Source organism: Carica papaya, chromosome 6 (assembly GCF_054855325.1).
Source record: "Carica papaya isolate Zhongbai chromosome 6, ASM5485532v1, whole genome shotgun sequence".
Lineage (NCBI taxonomy): Eukaryota > Viridiplantae > Streptophyta > Magnoliopsida > Brassicales > Caricaceae > Carica > Carica papaya.
This window is the reverse complement of record NC_142314.1, coordinates 6,442,208-6,466,597: the sequence shown is the minus strand read 5'-3', so window position 1 is coordinate 6,466,597 and position 24,390 is coordinate 6,442,208. Positions and strand designations below refer to the sequence as shown.

Sequence of the window (24,390 nt, the reverse complement as noted above, 5' to 3'; positions counted from 1 at the left end):
TACTGTAGCAACAATTAGGACAATATATCTTAATAACTTGATATCAAAAGCTACTTGGAAATCTCTTTAAAAAGAATTAATCTCAAATATCAATTTAACATGTAATAACAACACATTAAACTAGTAAGAAATTTTTTTAGAACTAATTAGATAAAAATACAAGAAATTCTCAGATAAAATTAAAAAAAAAATAATAAAAATTTGTAGACTCTGTTGTCTTATATTTATGTTATTTATTCATTTTGTTTTTACCGTAATAAATGAAAAAAAAAAAATTATTGTATCATACAAAAAAACATTTCTTATCTAAAAAAAAGATCGAAGAAGTTATCATTTGAACAAAGTGAATAGTTGAGATGCCAAATTGTTTTGTGTCAAAATATATTCCCACTTACAAAAAGAAAATAAAAGATGGCGAATCTGGTTCTTTTTTTTTTTTTTTTTTTTCTATATTTACGTATAGATTCATCTCATCTATCTCTATCCGCCTACCTACTGATTCCTTCAACAACAAGCCATGGGAAGTAGGCGAGAGTGGTGCAGTGGGTGTGGGCTGCAGCTGCTTGTCCCAACAGACGCGACGGCGGTTCGCTGTGTTGTGTGCCAAGCCATCACCAGGTTTCCCTACCCACCACCGCCGGCAGCCCCTTTTGTATATGGCGGGAGTAGTTACTGTTCTCGTCCACCGCCACCTTTATCCCCTCTTGCTTCTGCTTTTGGGAGAAAGCGGGCGGTGCTCTGTGGAATCAACTACTATGGCAAACCTTACAGGCTCAAGGGCAGCATCAACGATGTCAAGTGCATGAACTACTTTCTACTCAACAAAATGGGTTTTCCTCCTGATTCCGTCCTTCTCCTCTCAGGTATTATATACATATATATATATATATGCACTTTTTGATTCGTGACTAAATATTTGAATAACTGAATGATTGTTAGGTTATTTATTTTATAAAAAGTTATAAATTCGAGTTGCGTTATACTCTTACGTAGAAGATTATATTATGTTGTGATGATGAATAATATATAAATTTATTCTTGAAAAAACTGTAGAAGAGGAGACCAATCCACTAAAAACTCCGACCAAACGAAACATCCGGTTGGCTCTGAAATGGTTAGTGGAAGGTTGTCAGGCAGGGGACTCGCTTGTGTTTCACTTCTCAGGTCATGGGACGACTGAACCCGACTACGATGACGATGAAGTTGACGGGAACGACGAGGCACTTTGCCCTCTAGATTACGAGACAGAAGGCTTCATCATCGATGACGAGATCAATGGCACCATTGTAAGGCCCCTGCCTTATGGAGCCAAGCTTCACGGGATTATCGATGCTTGCCATAGCGGAACTGTTCTTGATCTGCCATTTGTTTGCAGGATGAACAGGTCAGTACTTAGGTTTCTGCTCTCTGATTAATTGGAAATAGTTTAATTTCGTTTATGGGTAAAGCTGGTTGTGCAAAGTAAAATATAGGGAAGGGTATTACATTTGGGAAGATCAAACTCCAAGAGAAATTTATAAAGGAACAAGTGGTGGATTAGCTGTCTGTTTTAGCGCCTGTGATGATCATCAACTTTCTGAAGATACAACGGTCAGTCATCGATATCTGTACTAAATATACATACATACACACCCATATAACCCTAAAAAATTTCAGACAATTACAAAAATCTGGGTATGAACAGATTGATAATAATATATGAGAAAACAAGTGCAGGCTTTTACTGGAAGCAAGGTGATGACAGGGGCAATGACATATAATTTCATACAAGCAGTTCAAAATGAACCAGGATTAACGTATGGACGATTGCTTAATTGCATGAGAAATGCAATTCGTGAGTCAAAATCATCTGGTGGGCTACGCCTAAATGGTCCCATTGCTTCTATTCTTAATAAACTAGTCTTCACCTCCAACAATTCTTCTGGGGTAAATTTAACCATCTCCTTCTCTCAAAAACCCTATTACTTAATCTATACTTGTTTTTGTTTCAGAAAATGACCCTATTAATAAACCCTATTGTTTGTTATGCAGGAGCCACAGTTGTCTTCGTCGGAGAAATTTGACATCTACTCTACCAAGTTTATACTGTGAATGCTTGTGTTATAACGTCTACTTTATTTTGTGTACGATATAACATCGATGAAGCCAGCCAAGAACAATGGAGCGATGTACTTCATAATTAAGACTTTACCGTATGTATATATATATATATAATCCATTTCTGAAAATGGGAAGCAAACATTACAAGTTATGGCACATTATGAGTAGGGTATTTATATTTTTGGGTCATTGTGATCGAGGAGGAAGAGTTTGCGGGAGGAAGTGCACCAGCGGGAGTAGGAGGCGTGGAGGTTGGGCCAATCGGAGGAAGAGCAATGAGTGAAGTGGTGAAGCCAAAGGGAGAAAACTCTCTCTTGCTGCTCTTGCTGTTGCAGGGTTTCAATGGTGTCTTCGAGTATTTTCTCGAGTTCACCTCTTTCGTTCACGCTCAATACCGGAACATCAGTCCCGTTGCTACCTCTACACAGCAATGGCAACCATGCCATTAACAGTTTCATCTTTGTTTGTCTTTCTTCTTCATCCTCCTCCGCCTTTTCCTCTCTCGTGTTCTTGGCTTGTTTAAATAACAACGCTGCATAAAAGATAAATACATTTAGAAAATATTCCTTCTACCATGATTGGTAGTAATTCAGTCCTTGGTAATAAGTTTCACTAAAAATGTTTTTCTAATTTTAAATTAATTAATTATATTCATAGAAAACATAATAGTCTTAAATAGTTATTTTCATTTTTATTAAAAGTTTAAAATAATATTTCATAAATAATATCGAAATTTCCCATTTACAAATTAAATCCATGTGCGAATAATATGAAGATTCAATTCTTTAAATGTGATCATAAAGATTTAAGTCTTCTTTCTTTTTTTTTTCCCCCTGGTTTAATTTATGCATACGTGCAATTCAATCCTTGAAATAAATAAATAAATAACGAGCGGTTCGGTTTACCCTCAACAATAAAGCCCCAAGTATATTCCAAAAAAATAAATCCAACGGTTGAGAAATACCTGCGACTTTAACCATGGAACACTGAAGCCGTGGCTCAGCCGATAAAGCCAGCCAAGCCAAATTCGAAGCCGATGCCCACCTCTCCACAGCTTCCTCTCCAAAACCACAAGCTCCCATTTTCTGAGCCAGCCACAGAAGCTCAGCCGCCAGCTTCTCACTCCATCCGCCCGACCGGTCCACATCCACTCTCTTTCCATTCCCAATGCGGGCCAAAACCCCTATTCCAGCAGACCGTACGGTTCGTAGAACCCGGTTCAAACCATGTAAAACCGGTCCAACATCCCCCAAAGCGGGATTCTCACCCGATTCCCGCCGCATTTCCGCCATGGATGTTTCAAGCTGACTAATAGTCCGCGCAAAAGCCGCCGTCAGGGCGGCGCGATTGACTTCTCTTAACGCGGGAACACCCTCCCTCTGGTTTTCATCCATAAGATTCTCGGCTAGAGATCGAACTACTTCGTACTTCCTGGAACTAACAGGAAGATCGTTGATGATTGAGAGCAGCTGCGATAATGCCCGACCAATACCAGAGTCGGCGGCGGCGGAGGCGGCGGCGGAGGCGGCGGCGGTGTCAGGGAGCATGTAGTGGTCGCGTTTATATCCAGGGGACTTGTGGTAATCATGAAGGGGATTAAGATTAGGGTTTGGAGAGAAAAGAGAAGAAAGGAGACGTAAGAAGAAGAGAGAAGATGCGACGAGGAGAGAGCGAAGGAGGTTGAGAAGCTTGTATTTCTGAGCTAAGGTGGAAAGGGAATTCTCGGCGAAAATGAATATGGAGGTGATGAGATTACGGAGGAGTAAAGGGTAGTTCTCGGAGATGCCCATCTGGGTGTTTTTTTTTTTTTTTGTGTGTTTTGAGTGGAGGAGGAGAAGCGTGAAGATCAGAGTAAGCTTTAGAAAGTGATTGGTTAACAGGTTGATGGATGGAGAAAATTTGAAACCGTGGATTTGTTTTGTGACGGATAAAAGACCTGTATGTATAATTATATACATATATATTTAAAACAAATAAAAATCTCTACATACATATACAAATCAACTCAAACTTTACATGGTCCTTGGGGCCTATCTCGAAGGTTGATTAAGGAAGCCTCTTCGAGAATCGGGTTTATCAAGGTTGGTTGAGAAAGATGAAGAATGGGGTAATCGTGATTCAGCAATCAGGAATGATCTTAAATGCTTTGCAAACTCCTTTGACTTTTCCAGATTCACTGCATGCCCTGCATTCTTAATCACCACTAGCTCCGCATTTTCTCCCACGTGCCTATATATAGATATAGATATATATATATATATAATACAAGCACATCCCCATAAACCCATTAAAGAAAAACAATCACCAATTATATATACACACAACAAATGCACATTATATATAAAGCAAATCAGAATAAGAGACTACCTTTCCAATCTCTGCCCTAGTTCAAGTGGGAAAATCTGATCTTGCTCTCCCCATATTATCAGAGTTGGCTGCTTCATTTCAAATTCCAATCAAAAGCCCATAGCAATGGCCAAACAGAGTTTATATAATACAGAGACTATACTTTGTTGAATAAATTTGCATATTTTTATTGTTTTAAAATTTTATATTTTATTTAAAAAGTTGTTAAGCGTTGAATCTAAAACACGGGAGGAAGAGGGTGAAAAGAGAAGATAGAGGAAGAGAGTGAAAAAAAGTAAAACACGTGAGCCAAAATCAAAAGCGAGAGTGAAAACAAAAAAAAAAAAAAAAAAGGTAAACAAAATAAGCAAATAGCTTTCTCTTTCATCCCCCCATACAATCATGCTTCAAATACTAATTTTATGCAGCCTACAATCCCTATGTTTAATGGTCACTATTACTTTTGGAGTATGCTAAAGGAGTATTTGCAGGTTGTGGAGTTTGGAATTGAAGAACCAGACAATGCTGCAGCTTTGACTGATGCCCAAAAGACAAAGTTAGAAGGCAAGAAACTCAAGGATTTGAGAGTACAAAATGATCTTTTTCAGGCAATTGATCATGCTATCCTGGAAACAATTCTTAGTAATGATACTTTGAAAGATATTTGGGATTCCATGAAGAAAAGATATCAAGCTCTTCCCAAGTGAAACATGCACAACTTCAAGCCTTACGAAGGTATTTTGAGAGACTACAAATGAAAGATGGCGAATCTGTCACCAACTATTGTGCAAGAACCATGGGAATCAGCAACAAAAGGCGTTTCCATTGTGAGAAAATGGAAGATATCACTATTCTGGAGAAGATATTGCTCTCCTTGTCATCAAAGTTTGATTGTGTTATTTGCTCAATTGAAGAATCCAAAGACATTCGCTTGATGAACTTCTGGTATGAGTTTATTCTTTTCTTTTTTTTTTTTATTCTTTCCTAATTACGTTTCGAGTTAAAACACCAAGAAGAAGGAATAAGACCTGTGTGATCTTGGGAAGATTAGAAAGCTTTCTATCCCTGAGGATTGCTCTGATCAATTCTCTCTTCTCCTGTACATAATCTGTGCACATCACCTGTGTACATCATGCAAATCTCTCATTAGAAAAAAAGAAACAAACATGAAAATTTGAAATATAATGGAAGAGCCTTTTTTACTTTTTTACTTACATCTATGAAATCTGAAAGGAAACAAGAGGGGACACCCCTCATAGGCTTCACAAATGAGAATTGCATAAGCTCCTTGAGCTTTTCCGGCGTCTGGGGCAACAAAATGCGGGTGGCTTCCTCCAAATTAGGAACCCTAAATAAACCATTCTCCATATCCTTCTCCTCCAAGCAAACCCCAGCGCAGCAGAGCACCAGCCTCTCCAGTTTCTCCGGGAATTGCGCCGCCATGCTGTACCCAACAAACCCGCCATAGCTTATTCCTACCAGGCTCGTTTGCCGCACCCCATGCGCCTCCATCAATCGAGCGACGCACTGCGCCTGGAACCCCTCGGTCCGCTCCGGCCGGTCCGTGAATGACCAACCGAAAAAGAGTAGGTCCGGGACGTAGACGTTGAAATGAGAGGTGAAATGGCGGAGATGCTCGCCGTATTGCCACATTGCATTGGCGCCAAATCCGTGGAGGAGGAGGAGATTGGGTTTGGAAGGATTGTGAGTCTTGGGGACCCAACAGTGCATGACGGTGGTGTCGCCGAGATCTGTAGACACTGAGCGGAGGCCGGCGAAGGAGAAGGAGTAACGGAAGAACCAATCCCTCGACGCAGTAAAGCTGAAACATCTGAACATCTTCGGTGATCAAGCGTGAAAGTTCAGATTACTCAAGGAAATTACTGTTGATAAATTAACGAAATTAGCATCCTTTAGAAAGAATCGTCATAGAAAATAAGACGGGACAGGAGATGCACGTCATCGACAAGAGACAAGGCATCGAATTTTGGAGGTAGAAGATGGGCGTTTACCAGAATAAGGTAAGACGCCATAGCCGTCCATGCATGTAGAAGATCGTGGTACGCCACAACAACTAAAACAAATTTAGTTTTGTTGGAAGTGTAATTTTGGTTACGTACTATTCTCATTTCAGTTTTAATTGAACAGGTGAATTGTAATACGGTGCCGTTTGGACATTAAAATAAAAGGATTATTTTCAAATTATAAATTACTATTTAATATTTACTATGTTATTTCTAATATATACATATATATATATATATATTTAAAGTATGATCGAAATTTGTAATATTTGTAAATTGTGAAATTACTATTTTAACAATAATAATAATAATAATAATAACCAAAGGCAATTTGGTTTTTCTTCTGACAATTCAATTCTTTTTAGTTTGATTTCTTATGCTTACTTTACATAAAACCTCAGTTTTCTAAAATAACTATTTTCTTTCTTTCCCCAATTATAAATTTACTCAACCTTCAATTTAGAAGCATAAGTGCTTGTACTTATAAATTTATTTTATATTAAATATTCAAGTGGTTACAAGTATTTTCAAAACAAATAAAAGGCCAATTTCTTCTGTTGTCTCTTAACATGCTTGTCTATTTTGTTAGTAATATATAAATATATGTGTTATCAAAGCAGAAGGTATATACATCTCAGAGTTCAAAATAACCAAGTTTTCTGCTCCAACTTCCAAAACATACAACTTAACATCTATGTACTTGGCTCCATATGGTTTTGTTAACACTAGAAATTTACTAACAGGAGCCTCATTTTCATCTCTCTCTCTCTCTCTCTTTCACGGTTTTCTTTTCACTTTACAGGACAATGGGATCCGTATGAGGCCAAAACTGAAAGAATGACTGTCAACCCCGAGAAGTATACAATTAGAACATGGGGATGGAGGATAAGAGATGCACTGCGCCGCTAGAGGAAGCTTCAACTCTTACCTTGTTTTTGTTCTACCCAAATTGCTCAACTTTGGAAAAAAATTACCGCAGTGTTGATCACGTCTTCATTTATTTAGATCATCATGTCAAAATCAACTCATCAATTTTCTGAGTCTTTTTTCTGCAAGGTTAGCAACCTTGTTTTGTGGTTCAAGGACGAGAGCATGCTTGAAATCTGCAGAAAACAAGGGAAGAAGATTGGTTGTCAGAAAGGTGTACACGAGAGAAGGGATAAAAGATCACGTGGCTTTCTGAAACTTACAGTAGTACATTTATATATGACCTATTATCAAGATTCAATTTCTAAGGGCAGTCTCTTTTGTTATGGAACTACTATTTTTTAAAAAAACCAATACTGAAACTGAATATTATTTTGCTAAAAGATGAAAATGAGATGAGGAAAGGTTTTTCATAATTAGGTGAAGATTTAGCAATCTTTTGGTTATGAATCTCGGAACGATAAGGTGACACAGGTAGATCTATTAGTTGAATATTAATACTGGGCAGTGGATCAAGCTCACTTCACAAAAAGCATGCTCGATACATGCTAAATTAGGATCTCACCTTCTGCAGCCTCTTTGTAACGAAGAAGAGATTCTCTAGCAGTTCCACGTCTCAAATAAGCCTTCACATTCTGCACAGGAATTATGCAACCATGATCACAATATGAGAGTTTTGCATTTTGTTATTTTGTATAAATTTAAAGTTCAAATTTGGATATCGATATTTTAAAAAAATCAATTTTAGCATGAAAATCATCCACATAAAAATTATAAAACCTTAAGTTCAATTAAATCTCAGTGAAAATATTTGTAGATAATTTTAAGTAAAAATATAAGTTCAAAATCTTGGAGCTAGTTCGTGTCACTGCATGAGATGAGGATCTATATATTCAAATATGACTGCAAACAGCACTTCTAAATAAACTTGACATAAGCAACATATATTTAAACATGAGAAGTTGATAATTTCCATGTGGAATTCCAAAGGACAGTCAATATTTTCATTTCTCAAAGTATTCAGATCAACCTCATATTTATCACACTGTCGTTTCACATGTTTTATACCCATCAAATTGCTGGTACCAAAAGCATTTTCTAGCTATCCTAAGAAACTGAAAATCTTTTAATCAACTTAACCAATATTACACAGTGAATGATAAGCGTTTTCTCGCTTTTTCAAGGACAACAGAAATATCATGGCTAACTGCTAAAAAAATCAAAGAATAAGAATTACAGAGTAATAGGAAGAGAATGTCCTTTATATCCTCACCTTTTTATCAAGAGATAACGCCGTACTGCAATCCTCTTCGGCTTGTTGAAAGCTGCATATGAAGATCTCAGTTCATACAAGAAGCATATTGATAGAACGCAGTACTATAAGAACATAATTGTTAAAGTAGAACATGCTACCAGCCTAGTTCTAAGTATGCCGCTGCCCTGTTGGAATAGTAAGTTGCATTAATCCCATTCAGTTTGATCGCTTCACTATAGTAATTAACAGCCTTATTCCACTGCCTTCCCTTGAATGCAGCATTTCCCTGTATCAAGATTGTCAGCAATTAATAGCAAAAAATAGATTGCACCATAGCCTTCTATTTTATTGAACCATATGAATAACTGTTATAGCCAAATAAAGGGGGAACACAATCAGATGCATGAATACTTAGATTCACATTTCAAAAGCCTCATAGACAGAAAGGAAGAAAACCTGCTTTGGATGCAAACCTAGAACTTATACGACATTAATAATCATGCTTACTAGAAAAATACAATTATAAGAAGAAACAACTAAATTGTCATAATAGTTAAACCCTAAAGCTTGAAAAACTTCACTTCCAACCTCCTAACGTACTGTAAAGAAAAAGGAATGCAGAAAGCCGCTTTAAAAATCCTTATGAAAATACATACAAAGATACAATTGACAGTAGCTTAAATGGTGCTCAAATAAGAGTAAGTACTCTGAACAGACAAAACTAATTTTCAGTACATTTCAACATTCACAACTCTCCTCTTGTATTTCCATGTAACTTTCTATATGATCTAAGTACTTCTTATTTGCTCTTCAACCTCTCCAATTTTCTATCTATGTTGAATTAAGTGATAAGCCATTTTTACTTCCTAGCACCAATAAGTTAGGAATCCCTGACATAAAGCATGCTTTGATTTAAAAAACACACACTCACACACAGATCCAAACATATAGACATGCACCGAGGATGCCAATCATACATGGAAAGGATAAAAAACGAGCAAAAATATCAAGATCCCCTAAATCTCTTCATTAGAGAGGGTTGACCTTAGAACAAAATACACAAATCTGAAACCATTATCTTCAATCCTATAAAAAGGAATGCCTTAAAAAACTCTTCTACTTCTCTCCATCTCCTGCTTATATTCACATTCAACAAGCACGTTGCATGAAGATTAATTATAAGCCGATAAGTATTGAGGACTACCACCAAAAATGGAATCTCTAATTTGCACTAACTAGGAGATGCAGACACCATGAACAATTTCAAGAGCAAATGAGTTAAAAGGATCCTATTTCAAATGCACAACAATCTCATCTTATGATGGCATCTTAATGTAATCAAGATCTTGACAAGAACATGTTGAAGGCGGCATCTAGCAATCAAAAATATGTATGTTTGCATGAGTAAATATTCTCCAGATAAAGCATCAATCTAGGTGTTGGAAAATAAATAAGCTGAGGACAAACCTTTTCCTTCAAGAGTTCAGAAGCATCAATATTACCATTGCTATCCGGCTCATGCACTAAATTGGATGCAATTGTGACTTGCTCTTGAAGAGATGAGTACATATCCAAGACCGTATCAAGAAGAAATTTATCAGCTCCATGGTATGAGATTAATGAAACGGAAATTGGAAAACCTTCATGTTTTCCTAATGGGATTACAACCTGGCAATGGATTGTGTGGAAACCCATTAAGAAATAATTAGTAAACAAGAAAACCATGAGAAAAAAATTATGTTACAGAAAATTAACCATAACCAGAAAAGCTGAAGACTGGCTTGCAATACCTGACAACAACCAGACATGCTTGCGATGCTAGAGAGTACATGCAATCTATTACTGAACTCACTCAAATGACCTTTCTTTGTATTAAGCTTTGGAGGAGGGTCAGCAATAGTGGGTATCACCAATATTTGATCATCCTGGGGAAATAAAGGACAGCAAAATGTGATTTTACAAATACAGAGCATCCAAAAATCTTACAAGTCACCTTCAGTGCAAAAAGAAAAACATTACTAGTCATTGTCCAGTAATCTAAAAACTTATTTCAACATGTAACTATTGAAAAAATTAAATGAATTTATAATGCAGGATAAGGGTCAATACAGTATGAATCCCCTGACCATCTCATTCTGTGGTGTAGATGATCTAGGAGGCTATGAAACTCTTCTGTTCTCATTTTGATCAGCCTTAAATTGGCAAATTTCAGTTGTCCAGAGCGAGTATGAGCATGGAATTGTTTCTCAGTGATTAAGCATACAAGGAATTTATTCTCTCTCATCTTTCTTCCTTTTTTTTGGGTATTTCAGAAAAAGAGAAATAGGTTTGATTTTGAAGATTCTATAACCCTTTTTGTGGGTTTAGGAATCATCTGCAGGCCTTATCAGTATGTTGGCTAAAGACCATTTGTTATTTTACCTATGGGTGCCGCCTTGTTGCGCTGTTAACAAAGGCCTATTCCCTGCTTCTTTAAAAAAATATATACATCTGACACCACTTTGCCAGTGAAAAATTTTATGCAAGTTTGCCTGACTCTATTCCAGGTACTATGTTTCAAAGAGCCTTCATGCATGTCATGCTTATGCTAATCATACTTCACTAGATCTCCATTCACCTAATACGAACACCACAATAAACAAGATATTTCGTTTTAAACTGAAAATAACGTATCTGGTCAAGAAATCAAATATCGTGTTTACTGAAATATCAGATAGATTTGATGAACGGTTCTTTTCTCCCTTTTCATTTCAGAAGTAATCTGTTTTGGCTTTAGAAAATTTCATGTAACGGGATTACATGATCCTTTAATGAGTGCTGACTCCTGAGTCCCTTTTTGATAAAAAAATAAAAAATCTACAAGGGGGTTTCCCATCTCAATCTCTTAGTAAGAGATTTTAGTACATTTTAGCCACCAAAATTAACTTCCATATATTTGAATAGCTAAATAAAGTTAAAAATAGGCCTTCACACAGCCAAGTTAAATAGAAAGACATAAATTTTGATATTTTACAAATGGTTTCAGCTAGCAATAGGCAGCATAATGAAGAACAAGAAGAAACTAACATGGATGATTTTTTATATTTTATAAATGGCTTCTACTACTTTTGCAGCTATTGTTAATGTTGGTAACATGTACCAGTGTGGGAAAAGAAGAGAGAGCACAAAAAAGATATAAAACAAATAGTGGAGATTTTGGAAATTTCAGGAATTATTTTTAAGATCTAAAATCTCCATTGTTTAGTTTTTTCTTTCCTCCCCCCTCTTTCTCTTCTTTTCCAATAAAACAGTAAGTCACATCATCTTCTCAACAATTTTTCCAAAAAAAAAAATCCACATTACCAGGGTATTATAATTGTAAAATGGATTAGTAAAGAAAGACAAGCTATTCAGAAAATCCAATAGAGTTGTATATCCAAGAAATACAAAGAAGCCAGCAAGATGTTTTCTGGAAAAGGTCACTGTTACACAATCTGCAAGCATGCCAGCAAGAATTGAGAAAGCAGAAGAACATTCACATTAAAAAGTGAGTAAATCTGGATCTTGTTTGGAAATTTGGGGCGCTCTCCTAGGTAGATTTTTTCACTAAGGAAGCAGATTTAGACCACATTTCTTACATTTAATAATCTGGCTAAAAGGGGTATAACCTTAATGAACAAAAGCTTATTATGTAATGTTAAGACTGAATCTCCAACTTGTTTTCTTTGTCTCCTTGGCTGGTCCAGAGAGCTTTTTGGGAGAATTACTTTGGGAAGGGTGAGCTTTTTGGTAGAGTTCTCGATCTCAGGAAGGGTCAACCAGGTGGTGGTAGGATTTACTTTCGAGTGTGGAACAGCATCCAGAAGAGCAGAAGAAACAGCAAAGTGAGATGACTTATTCCTCTTTCCAATTCCTTGGTCCATGTGGGGTGAGACCCCTTTTCATAGTGCTAGTGACTTTTTATGAATAACTTATCAGTCATACTTTCACTAAAAATGAACAGCTTCTGCACCTCGTAAATGAAATTTCTTATACGAAAGCTTTTTATATTCAGGCAACATCTTTGGTGCCTTCTGAATGATTAACCTTTTTCTTATTAAAAACTAATAACTGAGCAAACCAAGTATAAAGACTCATTAAAAAAGATCCTAGAGTAGAACGCACCTTCAACAGACTTTGAAATGCAGTTCGCATCTCACCCCTGACTTTATAGTAAGCTTTCACATCTTCATGGGTGCTATTGATTGCTGCAAGAACACGGTCACAGACATCAGATCCTAGTCTGGGCTTGACTGATTGAACCCAATCTTCATAGTTTGTTTTGAATTCATATCTGGAGAAAAAGGAAACGTTTTGTACATGAGATATATGTGTAAAAATATAAACTAAAAACCTACTGATCTAACTAAAAGGTACCAAAATTCTAGGACTTCAATCATGGAGGATTGCCAGATCGATGAGGTTTTTCACAGAAAGACATCTAGCCTCTGTTAAGCACTTCAACAAGCCAGTACCTCAATCTAAACACAGTTAATGGAAGGATTCTTTCTTCAATTTTCTGTCCAAATCATATAACACAGACCATAAACTCTTGATCAATTTCTGACATCAAATTGCACTTTTCTTTTTAGAAGAAAAACTGCCTCAAAATTCTAAGGGCATTCCTAAGCCAGCTAACGAGTCTCCATAGCTTAACTTGGCTATAAATCAATTTATAGCTATATACACAAACACATATTCCCCAAAATTGTTGACTCTAAACATCATGGATTTATGAAAATTGCACCAGTAAACCAGGAACAAAAAGGGAAGGAATCAAAGGGTACAAAATAGATTACATAAAATTAACAGAGAAAGAATGCACAATCACAAATCAGGACACCGAAAAGAGAGACATAATAATCATTATTAACTACCTTTGTAGTGATAACATCACAGACGAGAGAGCCTTCAATGTTGACACTCCATTTTCACCACTTGTAGATTGTTCGCGGAATAATTTAAGAGTGGCCACATTTGAGGCAATATATCGACCCAAATTCATATGCTTTGGTGTCTGGTCTGTGATATCAACGTAAACCATTAGAAGACATTGCACGAAACAGAGATGTGTTTTTAGAGAACCACGCCACGATGAGTGAACATGACAAACAAATAATTTATAGAACCATAACAGACAAAGCCATGCAACTCACATCCAGATAGATTTTCAACTGCTTTGCTAACAATATGTAATATCTTCTGCCTGGGAAGGTCAGAGAGCTGAAATAAATCATCTGCAAAAACAAGGCATCTAGTCCTTCTAGGTTCCACTACACTTAGTTGAAGTAAAATGTGCCCAACACGATGTAAAATATGTGGATCACGGGTAAACCATCCTGAAAGATGAACAATAAAACAATCAGGGAAGACAATAAAAGAAAAATCTGAAAACAAAGAGACACTGTCCGAGCCTGCAACGATCTCCTAAGCTTTGCCTTAATACTCTTTAACTATTAGGAAGGTTATTCTTCTAAAAAAATAAAATTGAATATATATATTAGGAAAGTTATATATAAAAAGGAATTAGCAACTGCGAGCAAAGGGAAATCATAGAGAACCATAAATGTTATCCATCTTCTCTTTGTTCTTCTTTTCCTTATTTTGAAAAACTTACTAAAATTTTTAACAACATAAAAAGCCAAGAAGTAGATGACTAAACTGAACAGGTTTGTCCATAACTTAGCTAATCAAGTACAAATTTGCGATGCCAAGAAAAATGTAACTTAAAAGCAGATTACACTCCAAAAACATAGGACATGCTCTGAGTGGTGATCCTACAAAATAAAACAATGTTAAAAACAAAGAAATTTTCACAAAATACAGGGAACATATAACATACCAATAGTGTCAAGACTTTGCGAATTTGGCAACACCCCAGTCATCGACCCAGCACGATGGGATGACCGGAAGCCAAGAATACCACAAAAAGATGCTGGAATTCTAACACACCCAGTTGTATCAGTGCCTACAAAGTCATTAAGCTCGTGTTATCAGATACCATCAGAAAGTAAAGTTCCCAGTTCTATACAATATAACATACATCTCCATAACCTATGCGAACCATCATCCGCTCAAAAGAAAAATGAATACCCAAACTTACCAAGAGCAAAGTTCACAAGCCCAGCTGCAACGGCGACTGCTGAGCCACTGGAAGAACCTCCTGGGACATGAGACTGCATTAGTGGATTTATAGGAGTTCCGTAATGCTTGTTCTCCCCAGTTAACCTGAGAGTCAAAAGTCAACAGCACCTCACTACAACTTCACAAATGTATTTTTTTGCATATAATGCTATATAAGAAATGAAGGCATACATACCCAAAACCTAGTTCACTCATAACAGTCTTGCCAACACAAGTAGCTCCATTCTTCAACAGAGCAGTCACCGCCACCGCTGTCGTCCCAGCTGCCTCGTGAGTGCCCTCCCAATCTAGATTCCCAAATCCCGTAACATAATCCTTCACGTCAAATCTGCAACTCCAAAACGCATAAGCAGGAAAATCATTACAAATGAAACAAAAAACACCCCAAACACATATCGAATAAAATCAATCATTCAGCAATCTCTCTTTGCATATACATTTACATGAAACAAAACGAAAGCCAAATAAGATGTATTTAAAGAGAAATGAGAGAATAGACTAACACGTCCTTGATCGCAAATGTGAGGCCGGCGAGCGCCAGTTTGGCGGCGGGAGGTGGAGGTTGAGGAAACGGAAGCAGCTCTATTCGTTTAACGAAAGCACCGAAATCCAGTCTCCCAATCATCTTGTCTTTCCTTCTCCTCCTCCGAGTCTCCACCAGAACTGCGATTCCCGCCACGCCCACCCCGATCACCAACCATACCTTAGGATTACATGCATTAGTCTTTATCAGATTCAGCGTCTTAGACATGATCGGATTGGAAAGGAAACGATCTTCGGCTTGGGGATTAAACTTGGCTTCTTAAAGAGAGGGAGAAATAGAGCGAGGGGATGGGTTTTGGGAGGGTTTTAGGGGAAGTGAAAGAGGAAGAGTTTTGATCGAACAAGGCCCCGAAGGCACGGGCAGACGCTATCATGCGCTTTAGGTTAATGTTTTAGTGCTTATCGCGTGATTCTGACGCGCGAATTTTCCTTTATACCGTGCGTCTTCTACTGTCCTGCTTGTCCTGTGGTGACTCGACGTAATTGTTAAACGTAATTTTCTGTATGGTACGAATTTATATTTTAAATTCATAATTCGAATTTATATTTTTAAAATAAATGAAAATATTATAATTCTACAAAAAAAATTATTATTATAAATACAACTGCAACTATTGTTTTAGGTTGGGGTAAATTTATGTAAAATCAGTATGTATTGTTTTCTCGTATTTGAAATAAATAAATTTTACAAATGGCATAGATAGCGCTCTAGCCGAGCGTTTGCTTATCAAAAAATAATACTGTACGAATATGCATGCCGTCCTTGTTCGAAAAATTAAAAATTTATTTTAATATGATTGACGTGTTCGTTTTCAACATACTTATATTAAAAAAAAATAAATGTATAAATTAATTAGTAAATGCTTATTTTTCTTTACAGTTGTATTTTTATTTATATGTTCGGGTGCCTAGTATTCTCTAGTAACTTATCATAAATGATATTATGAGCATCTTTTGACATTGAATATGCATAAAGAATTTTTATGTACTTTAAATCTTTGTTTCTCTTATAATAAAAAAAAAATTTACTTAAAATATAATAATTTAATATTTAATTAAATTTAAAATAAATTATATTATTATTTAAATAATAAAATTTAAATTACATTTTTTATAATTATTTACCAAAACATACGAGTTCAACTAAATCAACAAAAACCATAAATATTAATTTACTATAATTTATTAAAACAGATTTTTTTTTAATAAATAAAAAAATTAAGTAAAAACAAAAACCGTTATTATTATCTTACCTAAAAGAACTTACTTATAATAAAATATTCTTTTTGTATATAAATATAATATATTTTTAAAAATTTATTTTAATTTTATTGAATCAATTATTATATATTTATTACCGATAATTCATAATATGATTATAAGATAAAAAAATAATACATCTTAATGAAATTCATACTCGTAATTTTTAATTAAAACACAAAAATTTAAATCCTCGTATCACTGATTGTTGGAATTATAAACATTATCAATTAATCGTAACATTAATAATCCAATCCACAAGAAATTATTTCCCAAAGAAAATGAATTATTTCTTGACGTTTGGAGGAATAGAAGACTAATTTCCTGATAAGAGAATCTATTTCAGCCATCTTTTGTTTAAATCCATTATAATAACTGCATAATTCAGCTGAGTGAAACACTTGAATGCTCCCTCTGCAGCTTTAAGTCACATAGCAGAGATTGTATGAATCTACATATTACAGTTTGAAAAAAAAAAATATGATGGTGTGAATCTACATATAAAGAAATCAACCACAGATCAACTTTCACAGCCCTAAGTTCCTTAATTTTAATTTTACGGAGGGGAAAGGGAAATGTATCCTCTCATGATGCAATTTGAAACTTACAGTGGATTTCATGCAGTGATTTTCGTCTATAAGAATGCATTCTCTGAAATGCAGACATAACAACAGAATTCCTAATAGATGCATCGGAGCACTGCAAATATCATATTCTTACTCTTCCTTTTCACCCCTTGAAACGAACTACAATGCAGGAGATGTCGTCCTTACTGTCTCTATTCAATGCCTCGACTGCTAGTTGCTTGGCTGCCTTGTGCGGGTCCTTTGTCTTTCTGGCAATATCAACGGCTTCTTGGTTAGACATTACCTGTATTTAAATGCACTCGATAAGGAAAAGATTTACAAATATGATAACAACAGTCAACTGGAGGGGGAGAGAGAGAGCGAGAGAGGAAGGTCACCTTCCATAATCCATCACTCGCAAGGATGAGAAGATCAGTGTTTGCATCAACATCCATGGTTTGTATGTCAGGATCAGAGCGCAAGTGTGACTTGAGGTTTTTGTCCCCAAAAGCACGAGAAACAGCCAACTGTCCGTTCACTCTGGCTACATCTCCTGATATAACACGCAACATACACCAATTACTGCCTCATATCAAGGATAACAGCCTGCAGTCAACTATTACCATAATAAATCCAGTTCAGATATCTATTTCCAGCCAGAGTGAATTCAGAGGGGCAACAACTAAACCAAGACAGGATGTAGCTGCTTTTAATCACACCTGACCATTATTTGGGTTTCTAATTGAGAGACCGCAGAGAAAAATTCATTTTTAAGGAAAATGGAAATTGCCCAAGTGTAAGGAGTAGGAATCTTGTGGAAGATACTAATTTGTGAAAAAAGAAAGTTTTTTTTGTTCCATTAAAAAAATAATATGTTAGGCTAAAACTATGGCCCAAAGTTAGTTACATCATACAACACAGTCAAGTTAATCAAGGGAAAAACTCCATGGAAGTGAGGAATTAAGATAAGGATGAGTTTTTGTGAGAGAAGATGCTAAAGAATAAGACCAAGTAAAGGTACAGGCTTTGTTCCAATGACTAGTGAAGTTTGTTTAAGTAATGAAGATGACCTGATTACCTCATTGCAAATCAAATGTGAGATATACCTACAGATTCTTAGCACATAAGGTCTGAAAGAACAAGAAATAGAGGGGGGGAAAAGATAACAAGTCGAAAGCTAGGCACACTTCAAATGCTGCTGAAATTTCTACTAATATTAGAACTTTTTCAAAGTAGGTCCCTCTCCATATTAATACTCTAAACCCACCACACATCTGCCAGATTAAAGAAGAAAGAGCAAAAGCACCTCTTTGTATAAGAATAAGCTAGCATCAAACAGAAGAAAGACTGTCATCTTATTATTTTTATCCATTTTGGAAAAGCTTACGGCAGAGTTCTTAAATACATAGAAAAATGAAGTTATTAGGTATACTAAAGTGATCCAAGATATCTGTTAAGATAACTAGTGATGGTAACATTGACAATTTCCAAAAAGTTTGTTCATATAATAAATTTGATGTGAGTATTTATTTATGTTGACATGGACAAAGCTTAATAGACTATAGAATACACTATTTACCATGCTATTCTCAATAATATATGGTCCTAATGCATGAGACCATAGATGCTGCTAAACACCGAGCTGGAATCACATGATGTACTAAGAACCTAAACATTCAAGTCAAATAGAACCAGACAAAATACACATAATGCAAATTATAGAAACTAAAGAGAGGAAAAGAGGTAAAATGAAAGTCGACGGTCAGTTGAACATATTAAGATCAATTATTCAAAATAAAGATGAGATGGAAAATGCAACCAGAGTACTTGGTCACCAAAGTTCCCAACTATAATGAAGGGGATCGCCGAAAAGTTGAGTATAAGAACATATGATATATGATACATTTACAAAAAATGTGTGGTACCGACAACAATATCAACTCATGCACAGCAGTATCAGCTTCAACAAGAAAATAGACTGATTCAGAATAAAAGACACCACTGCTTCTTTGCAAAATCCTTGACATTCAATAATTATTTTGATAGTTAACTATCATAAGAAAAACTGAGAATATTGATGAGCTTATATTGCCAGAAAACTTTGGTACACTCAGGGATAATGATTTTGGTACACTCTCATGATACTGTGCTTGTTAGTATGTGCCTACAAGTATGAATTTTCACCATCACAAGCATATTCTGCTGATGGCATAACTCTTTCTCTTGCAAGAGCACCGATGAATTCTATTTCCACAAAGATTCTAAGCTAATCATTTTTTTTTCTTACGCAACATGCCCACATGTGCAGATATCAAAATGTAAGCACAAACAGACAAGACTAGACTTTCTACTATCACAGTACTAAACTAATCAAAGTAAATATTCATGGGTAAGTTTTTCATATGAAGTCAATTTTAAGACTACCTGGCATGTTTGAGACAAAGCCACCTCTGTTCTCAATACTGCCTCTCTCGGTATTGGGTTCATGATCGGTAGTCATCTGTTCCGCCTGCCCTCTCCTAGAGAGAACTGCTCGTGAGTCTCCAACATTGGCTACCCAAAACTTCTGCCCATTTATCAGAATAGCAGTCACAGCAGTAGATCCACCCCGTCCCAAGTCAGGACTATGTGAAAGAATTGCCTGATCTGTCCTCTCATAGGCTTTGGAGATGGCCCTAGTAGGATCAGTCCAAAATTCGTCCTGCAATCGATGATGGAACACAATATAAAAGCATGCATTACTAAATTACAGAATGCATTAAGGATTCAGAGACCACAAGGAACTCAATTCATATTGTACCAGAACTTTTTGGTACCGTCCATCTTTTAGATACAAAATAAAAGTTCTCATGATGGAAATTGTAAAAACTGCAGATGAAAGGTCAATACCAAACTACTTTAAGGGCAATTTATAACTAAACCAAATTAATTATTTTTGTTTTTAACTATTCTGGTGTCCAAAGAATAATTGGTAACTCATTTCAATTAACAACTCACATCCTTCAAGATATTGGGAAACAAATGTTTTTGTAGATAGGCAGGTACACTATCTCCCAAGTGGCCATCATATATAGCAAAAAGTCCAAGCTCATGCCCTTCAAGCTGCACAAACTTCGCAACATGATAATCCTCCATTGGATGATTTGCTTTCCCTTTAACTAGGCTAAATCCATACTTGATTTGGCCATGTGGACTCCTGCCCTTCCCAGAACTATATGAAGAACGTCCTCCTACAACCTAAAGAGAAGAAAATTAATGCTCGTAGCTGACAACATAAAATTTAATATCAACATTACTAGACAAGAGAAAAATAAATATGAAGGATCTAAACAACACATGCAGAGAATGCATTAAACTTTACTCTGTAGAACAGATAGTTGCTAGAAGTAAAACAGATAGTGAGCTAAAGCATGCATAAATAGCATATCATATATAAATAGCATGATTTAGTACAACTTTCACAATATGATTTTTAAAATAGTTGAAAGACCACAGGCACGAAACTTGATAAATTGCCAATTCCCTGTTGCAACATATATTTAGCAGCCTCAAGGATATTAGTGTTACACAGTAAAAATCATTTAAACCTCTCTCCTCCCCTGCTCTACTAACCCCCCTCCTCCCCCAAAAGAAAAAGAATTAAAAAAAAAAAAAGAACACTCCTTGGCATAACAACAGAAGTCAAATTTTATCGTCTCAATTAGAATTTATATCATCTCCTATTTAAAGTGTGAATTGGCAAATGAGTTTTGCCAACCCAGCAATAACCAAGTCATGTTACTACGCACATTGCTCTCAGAGCCACTTATGGCATGTAAACATGGCACCTCAACAAGACATTCCAAAGAAACAGATAAAAAGCCAGCAGCATATACTGTAGAAGTGAAATGACAAGACTTCCAAGTTCACTTTTGCAGTTACTGCTTTAACATAGGGGAAGAATGTAGTTTTCCCTTCTTGAAATGCCATGTCCTTTCCTGCTTCTTAATATCAAATTTTCCTAAAGAGAATAGGCAGACAGAAAAAGTTTTCCATTTCATCGTTCTTGAAGCTTATCCCACCGACTCATCCTCCCAAAATAGCTCAAAACACATTAGTAATAAAAAATTAAGGATACATTTGGTACATGAAAACATTTCGAGTATTATTTCCTAGATACTTATATGTTTACATATAAACATATGTACTATATACATATATATGTATGTATTTGTATTTGCTCAGCCAGGTAATTATATGTTTATTGGCAAAATGGTAATGGAAATTTCTTACTTCAGATCCTTATGTTAGAAATTTATTAAAGCCAAATATGACTAAATGTTGGTGTTACAAGGTCGGTTGGGGTCCTCTCAGTCAGAATCCTTGGGAGTAGATTGGCAAGAATTAGGTTGATGTTCTGGGGACAGATGATTGGTTTTAGCTTGATCCTTGGTCTTCTGATTGATAGTTCAAGGCTCTTTTCCCTCCATATTTGCTGCTGCTAGATTTAAGGATGCTAGAGCTCAGGCTTGTTTTCTGGGGTATGGTGGTGTAATCTATCTGTGTCTTCCCTTCATGACTAGAATGACTAGGAATTTGAGGACTGAATCTCCCTCCAAACTAATCTAAAGTCTACTCCTGTTCTGCCAACTTTGGAAGATTCCTCGGTTTGGAAGCACTCCAAGGATTGGAAGTTTACTATAAATATTTTTAATGTTTCCTAGCCTTTCCTTGTTTATAAAAAAAATTTAATGTCTCTTGTGGTCCCAAATATCCAATTCCACTGGAAGCTTATTTGGGAAACAGAAGCTGCTCCTAGGATTGTTTTGTCTTGGGAGGCTACTTGGTGCAGAATTTTCATTCTTGACAACTTAATGAAGAAAGACAGTGTTGGCCCATGGGTTTTTCTTATGCCAGACAGTGAATCCCCCAGCCATCTTCTCTTCTACTGTTTAGAAGATAGAAGATCTTGAAATTCTGCTTTCAATCTCCTCAACTTCTTATGAATAGGCAGCAGGTTGGCGAAGTAGGAACTTAGAGCATTGAGTAGAGTCCTGCTGCCAAGTAGAGGAGAAGAAATCTTAATCGCCATCCCTCTTTTTATTTTCTGGATCACTTGGAAAAAGGGATTGTAAAGGTTTTGCAAATAACACATTCTCTTTGGCTTCCATTAGGGATCACAGAATTAGAACCTTCTGTATTTTGTTCAAGGATCATCCAATTCTTGAAGAGGTCGTCTGTTTTTATGTCTTCTCCCTCTGAATGAGATGTCTTCTTTTGTACATGGGTAGCACCCTATTGGTGCATTTTAATGTCAACCCTTCATCTTTGTCTCTCAAAACACTGATACCAGTTTTTGAACATATTAAAAATAAATTTTGTATTCTTTTCAAACCCAAACTAGATTTCCAGTATCATTTTCAAGAAATAAAGAGATTTTTTAATTACCATATTTTGAATATGTAAATGCATAAGAGTTTAAGGAATAAAAACTACAACAAAGTTTTAGAGCCTGAGCTATCCAGCTTCAATCTAAATTTCTTTACGAGCCCAATATTAAATAGAAAAATCTACGTAACTTGCAGTATAAAAAAAACAAAAAAGCATATAAGCTTGATAGAAATTATTGGGCAAACCTATGCAATCTCATGTATGCATATACAATAAAAAAGAAGGCAAGGGAGAATCTAAATATGTGCATTGAGCCAAAAAAAACAAAGAAATTAAGAAAAAATAAGGAATCCTCACCTGGGTACAGGCCGAATTGAAGCAGCATAGATTATCCATGTAATCCAGCAACTTCAACTCACCTTCTTCTAACACCATTCAACATCACTACCTTCTGCTCAACCAAGAACAAAACTCCACAGGAGAACCAACTCGCAGACTTGAACTCTGCCCAAAAAAGTTTCACAACCTGCACCATCCCAGATAAAAAGAACACAGATCACTGCCAAAAACAATCCCAAATCCCAATAAAACTTGAAGAAATAAACAAAGCAAAGAAAAATTACCAACAGGGTATCCCGGAATTTCCTTCAGATATCCGCTACAACTCCCAATTTCCCAAGAAAAAAGCAAGACCGTTGAGGACTTCGATTGATTGTTGACACAAAAATAAATTATAAACAAGAAATCTAAATTTATGTATGAATACAAGAAAATTGAATATGATAACTGTCAGTATGTATAGATAAAAGTGATCCGCTGAGGAAAATGAATCGTCAGGAGAAGTAAGCAACTACTGTCCGGAGATAGCCATTGCAGAGTACAGGACAAAGATATTAGCTCCCAAATAAGCCGAGCTTCCTTGCCCTTATTGACTTTTTTTTTTCTTTTGTAAGGGACACGAGAGAGAGTTTAGCTGGTGTGGGGACCTGTAGTTTTGAAAGTCAGCCCATTTTTCAACTGGGGGAGATAGGAACTTGCCTTTACCGTCTTCTCTTTCTTCTCCATTGATATTTCCACTTTTCGCCTCGCAGAATCTGCTTCGCTCTATTTGTCCTATTTTCCTCTAGACCGGCCGGCTTTCTTTCTCATACGAACCCGGTCCAGAAATCTTGGACCGTAAAAGACAATTTGCTTATCTATGTATATTAACTTAAAACTTATTTGTGGAATTTACATTTTATATTTATATATTTTTTCAATTATGAATATTTATTAAATAATAATAATAATAAACATTATTTTATTAATTTATTTTAAATAAAATTAAGATGATATATTTTCAATTTTGTTAAAATTAAAAACATCTAAGAATTCAAAAGTTAAATTTAGAGGTCTACAAATTTTTGCACATATTGAAAAGATCAAATTATATTTTTTGATTAATTTTATCTAGTAAATGTTTTATTTATAAGTTTATAAATTATCCATTATAATATTTTTATATACAAACACTTTTTTCACAAATTTTATTAATATCATATTAATTGTAATATTTTATGTTATATTTAAAATGTATATATTTGATAGAAATTCACGCATTTATTGATTATAAAGAAAGAGACAGGGAAATGTTAGGCTTAAACCCATAATCTTTTATAAAGTATTAATCATTCATCTAACTACCACCAACCTATAGAAATGCATGTATATACATATAAATATCATAGATTATGTATATATATTATATACGCATATGTAATACGTTAATATATATTATAATTATACATTTAATACCCGCTGCCCACTCTCTCAAAACTAATATATATACTATATTAAT

The 24,390-nt window shown here is 35.6% G+C and overlaps 5 protein-coding genes across 6 annotated transcripts; 1 reads left to right on the top strand and 4 right to left on the bottom strand.

The window, feature by feature from the left end:
* The first annotated feature begins 467 nt into the window (after positions 1-467).
* Positions 468-2,698, top strand: MC3 (metacaspase 3). Of its 2 annotated transcripts, none has more exons than XM_022044201.2 (5): positions 468-863; positions 1,054-1,384; positions 1,473-1,590; positions 1,717-1,926; positions 2,032-2,698. In XM_022044201.2, exons 1-5 carry the CDS (start codon positions 518-520, stop codon positions 2,089-2,091), a joined length of 1,065 nt encoding a protein of 354 aa, XP_021899893.1. In that variant the 5' UTR covers positions 468-517; the 3' UTR covers positions 2,092-2,698. The 2 variants fall into 2 exon arrangements, with proteins under 2 accessions (XP_021899893.1, XP_021899892.1); XM_022044200.2 differs by having other exon boundaries at positions 1,449-1,590.
* LOC110816145 (1,8-cineole synthase) lies at positions 2,141-4,131 on the bottom strand. The gene is made up of 2 exons (XM_022044199.2): positions 3,065-4,131; positions 2,141-2,632 (listed from the first exon to the last, which is right to left on the bottom strand). Exons 1-2 carry the CDS (start codon positions 4,056-4,058, stop codon positions 2,274-2,276), a joined length of 1,353 nt encoding a protein of 450 aa, XP_021899891.1. The 5' UTR covers positions 4,059-4,131; the 3' UTR covers positions 2,141-2,273.
* On the bottom strand, positions 4,064-6,561 carry LOC110816148 (alpha/beta-Hydrolases superfamily protein). Its single transcript, XM_022044203.2, has 5 exons — positions 6,459-6,561; positions 5,662-6,329; positions 5,475-5,567; positions 4,468-4,535; positions 4,064-4,329 (listed from the first exon to the last, which is right to left on the bottom strand). The coding sequence occupies exons 2-5, from the start codon at positions 6,283-6,285 to the stop codon at positions 4,131-4,133; spliced, it is 984 nt and encodes a 327-aa protein (XP_021899895.1). The 5' UTR covers positions 6,286-6,329; positions 6,459-6,561; the 3' UTR covers positions 4,064-4,130.
* Positions 6,562-7,110: 549 nt separating this feature from the next.
* TOC64-V (translocon at the outer membrane of chloroplasts 64-V) lies at positions 7,111-15,728 on the bottom strand. Its single transcript, XM_088221852.1, has 13 exons — positions 15,318-15,728; positions 14,990-15,142; positions 14,774-14,898; positions 14,513-14,638; positions 13,827-14,009; positions 13,548-13,692; positions 12,796-12,964; positions 10,443-10,577; positions 10,120-10,320; positions 8,811-8,938; positions 8,671-8,722; positions 7,963-8,032; positions 7,111-7,573 (listed from the first exon to the last, which is right to left on the bottom strand). The coding sequence occupies exons 1-13, from the start codon at positions 15,563-15,565 to the stop codon at positions 7,491-7,493; spliced, it is 1,818 nt and encodes a 605-aa protein (XP_088077978.1). The 5' UTR covers positions 15,566-15,728; the 3' UTR covers positions 7,111-7,490.
* Positions 15,729-16,937: 1,209 nt separating this feature from the next.
* On the bottom strand, positions 16,938-23,613 carry LOC148253256 (putative protein phosphatase 2C 9). The gene is made up of 6 exons (XM_088222756.1): positions 23,177-23,613; positions 22,911-23,079; positions 20,181-20,420; positions 19,608-19,884; positions 17,582-17,736; positions 16,938-17,487 (listed from the first exon to the last, which is right to left on the bottom strand). Exons 2-6 carry the CDS (start codon positions 22,986-22,988, stop codon positions 17,347-17,349), a joined length of 891 nt encoding a protein of 296 aa, XP_088078882.1. The 5' UTR covers positions 22,989-23,079; positions 23,177-23,613; the 3' UTR covers positions 16,938-17,346.
* Between the last annotated feature and the right edge of the window lie 777 nt (positions 23,614-24,390).

What these genes read in the sequence shown, in the direction of transcription:
- MC3 (XM_022044200.2), top strand. Translation starts at nt 518, where the DNA reads ATGGGAAGTAGGCGAGAGTGGTGCAGTGGGTGTGGGCTGCAGCTGCTT. An exon ending in TTCCGTCCTTCTCCTCTCAG is followed by an intron (nt 864 to 1,053) that starts GTATTATATACA and finishes AAAAAACTGTAG; the next exon opens with AAGAGGAGACCAATCCACTA. An exon ending in TTTGTTTGCAGGATGAACAG is followed by an intron (nt 1,385 to 1,448) that starts GTCAGTACTTAG and finishes TTATGGGTAAAG; the next exon opens with CTGGTTGTGCAAAGTAAAAT.
- LOC110816148 (XM_022044203.2), bottom strand. Translation starts at nt 6,285, where the DNA reads ATGTTCAGATGTTTCAGCTTTACTGCGTCGAGGGATTGGTTCTTCCGT. An exon ending in TCCTTTCAGATTTCATAGAT is followed by an intron (nt 5,568 to 5,661) that starts GTAAGTAAAAAA and finishes TGATGTACACAG; the next exon opens with GTGATGTGCACAGATTATGT. An exon ending in CTAGGGCAGAGATTGGAAAG is followed by an intron (nt 4,330 to 4,467) that starts GTAGTCTCTTAT and finishes ATCTATATATAG; the next exon opens with GCACGTGGGAGAAAATGCGG.
- LOC110816145 (XM_022044199.2), bottom strand. Translation starts at nt 4,058, where the DNA reads ATGTATATAATTATACATACAGGTCTTTTATCCGTCACAAAACAAATC. An exon ending in TTCCATGGTTAAAGTCGCAG is followed by an intron (nt 2,633 to 3,064) that starts GTATTTCTCAAC and finishes TCTTTTATGCAG; the next exon opens with CGTTGTTATTTAAACAAGCC.
- TOC64-V (XM_088221852.1), bottom strand. Translation starts at nt 15,565, where the DNA reads ATGTCTAAGACGCTGAATCTGATAAAGACTAATGCATGTAATCCTAAG. An exon ending in AGTTGAAAATCTATCTGGAT is followed by an intron (nt 13,693 to 13,826) that starts GTGAGTTGCATG and finishes TTGATATCACAG; the next exon opens with ACCAGACACCAAAGCATATG. An exon ending in CGTTATCTCTTGATAAAAAG is followed by an intron (nt 8,033 to 8,670) that starts GTGAGGATATAA and finishes ATTCCTGTGCAG; the next exon opens with AATGTGAAGGCTTATTTGAG.
- LOC148253256 (XM_088222756.1), bottom strand. Translation starts at nt 22,988, where the DNA reads ATGGTGTTAGAAGAAGGTGAGTTGAAGTTGCTGGATTACATGGATAAT. An exon ending in TTCCCAATATCTTGAAGGAT is followed by an intron (nt 19,885 to 20,180) that starts GTGAGTTGTTAA and finishes CATCGATTGCAG; the next exon opens with GACGAATTTTGGACTGATCC. An exon ending in CTTTGTCTCAAACATGCCAG is followed by an intron (nt 17,737 to 19,607) that starts GTAGTCTTAAAA and finishes GTGTTATATCAG; the next exon opens with GAGATGTAGCCAGAGTGAAC.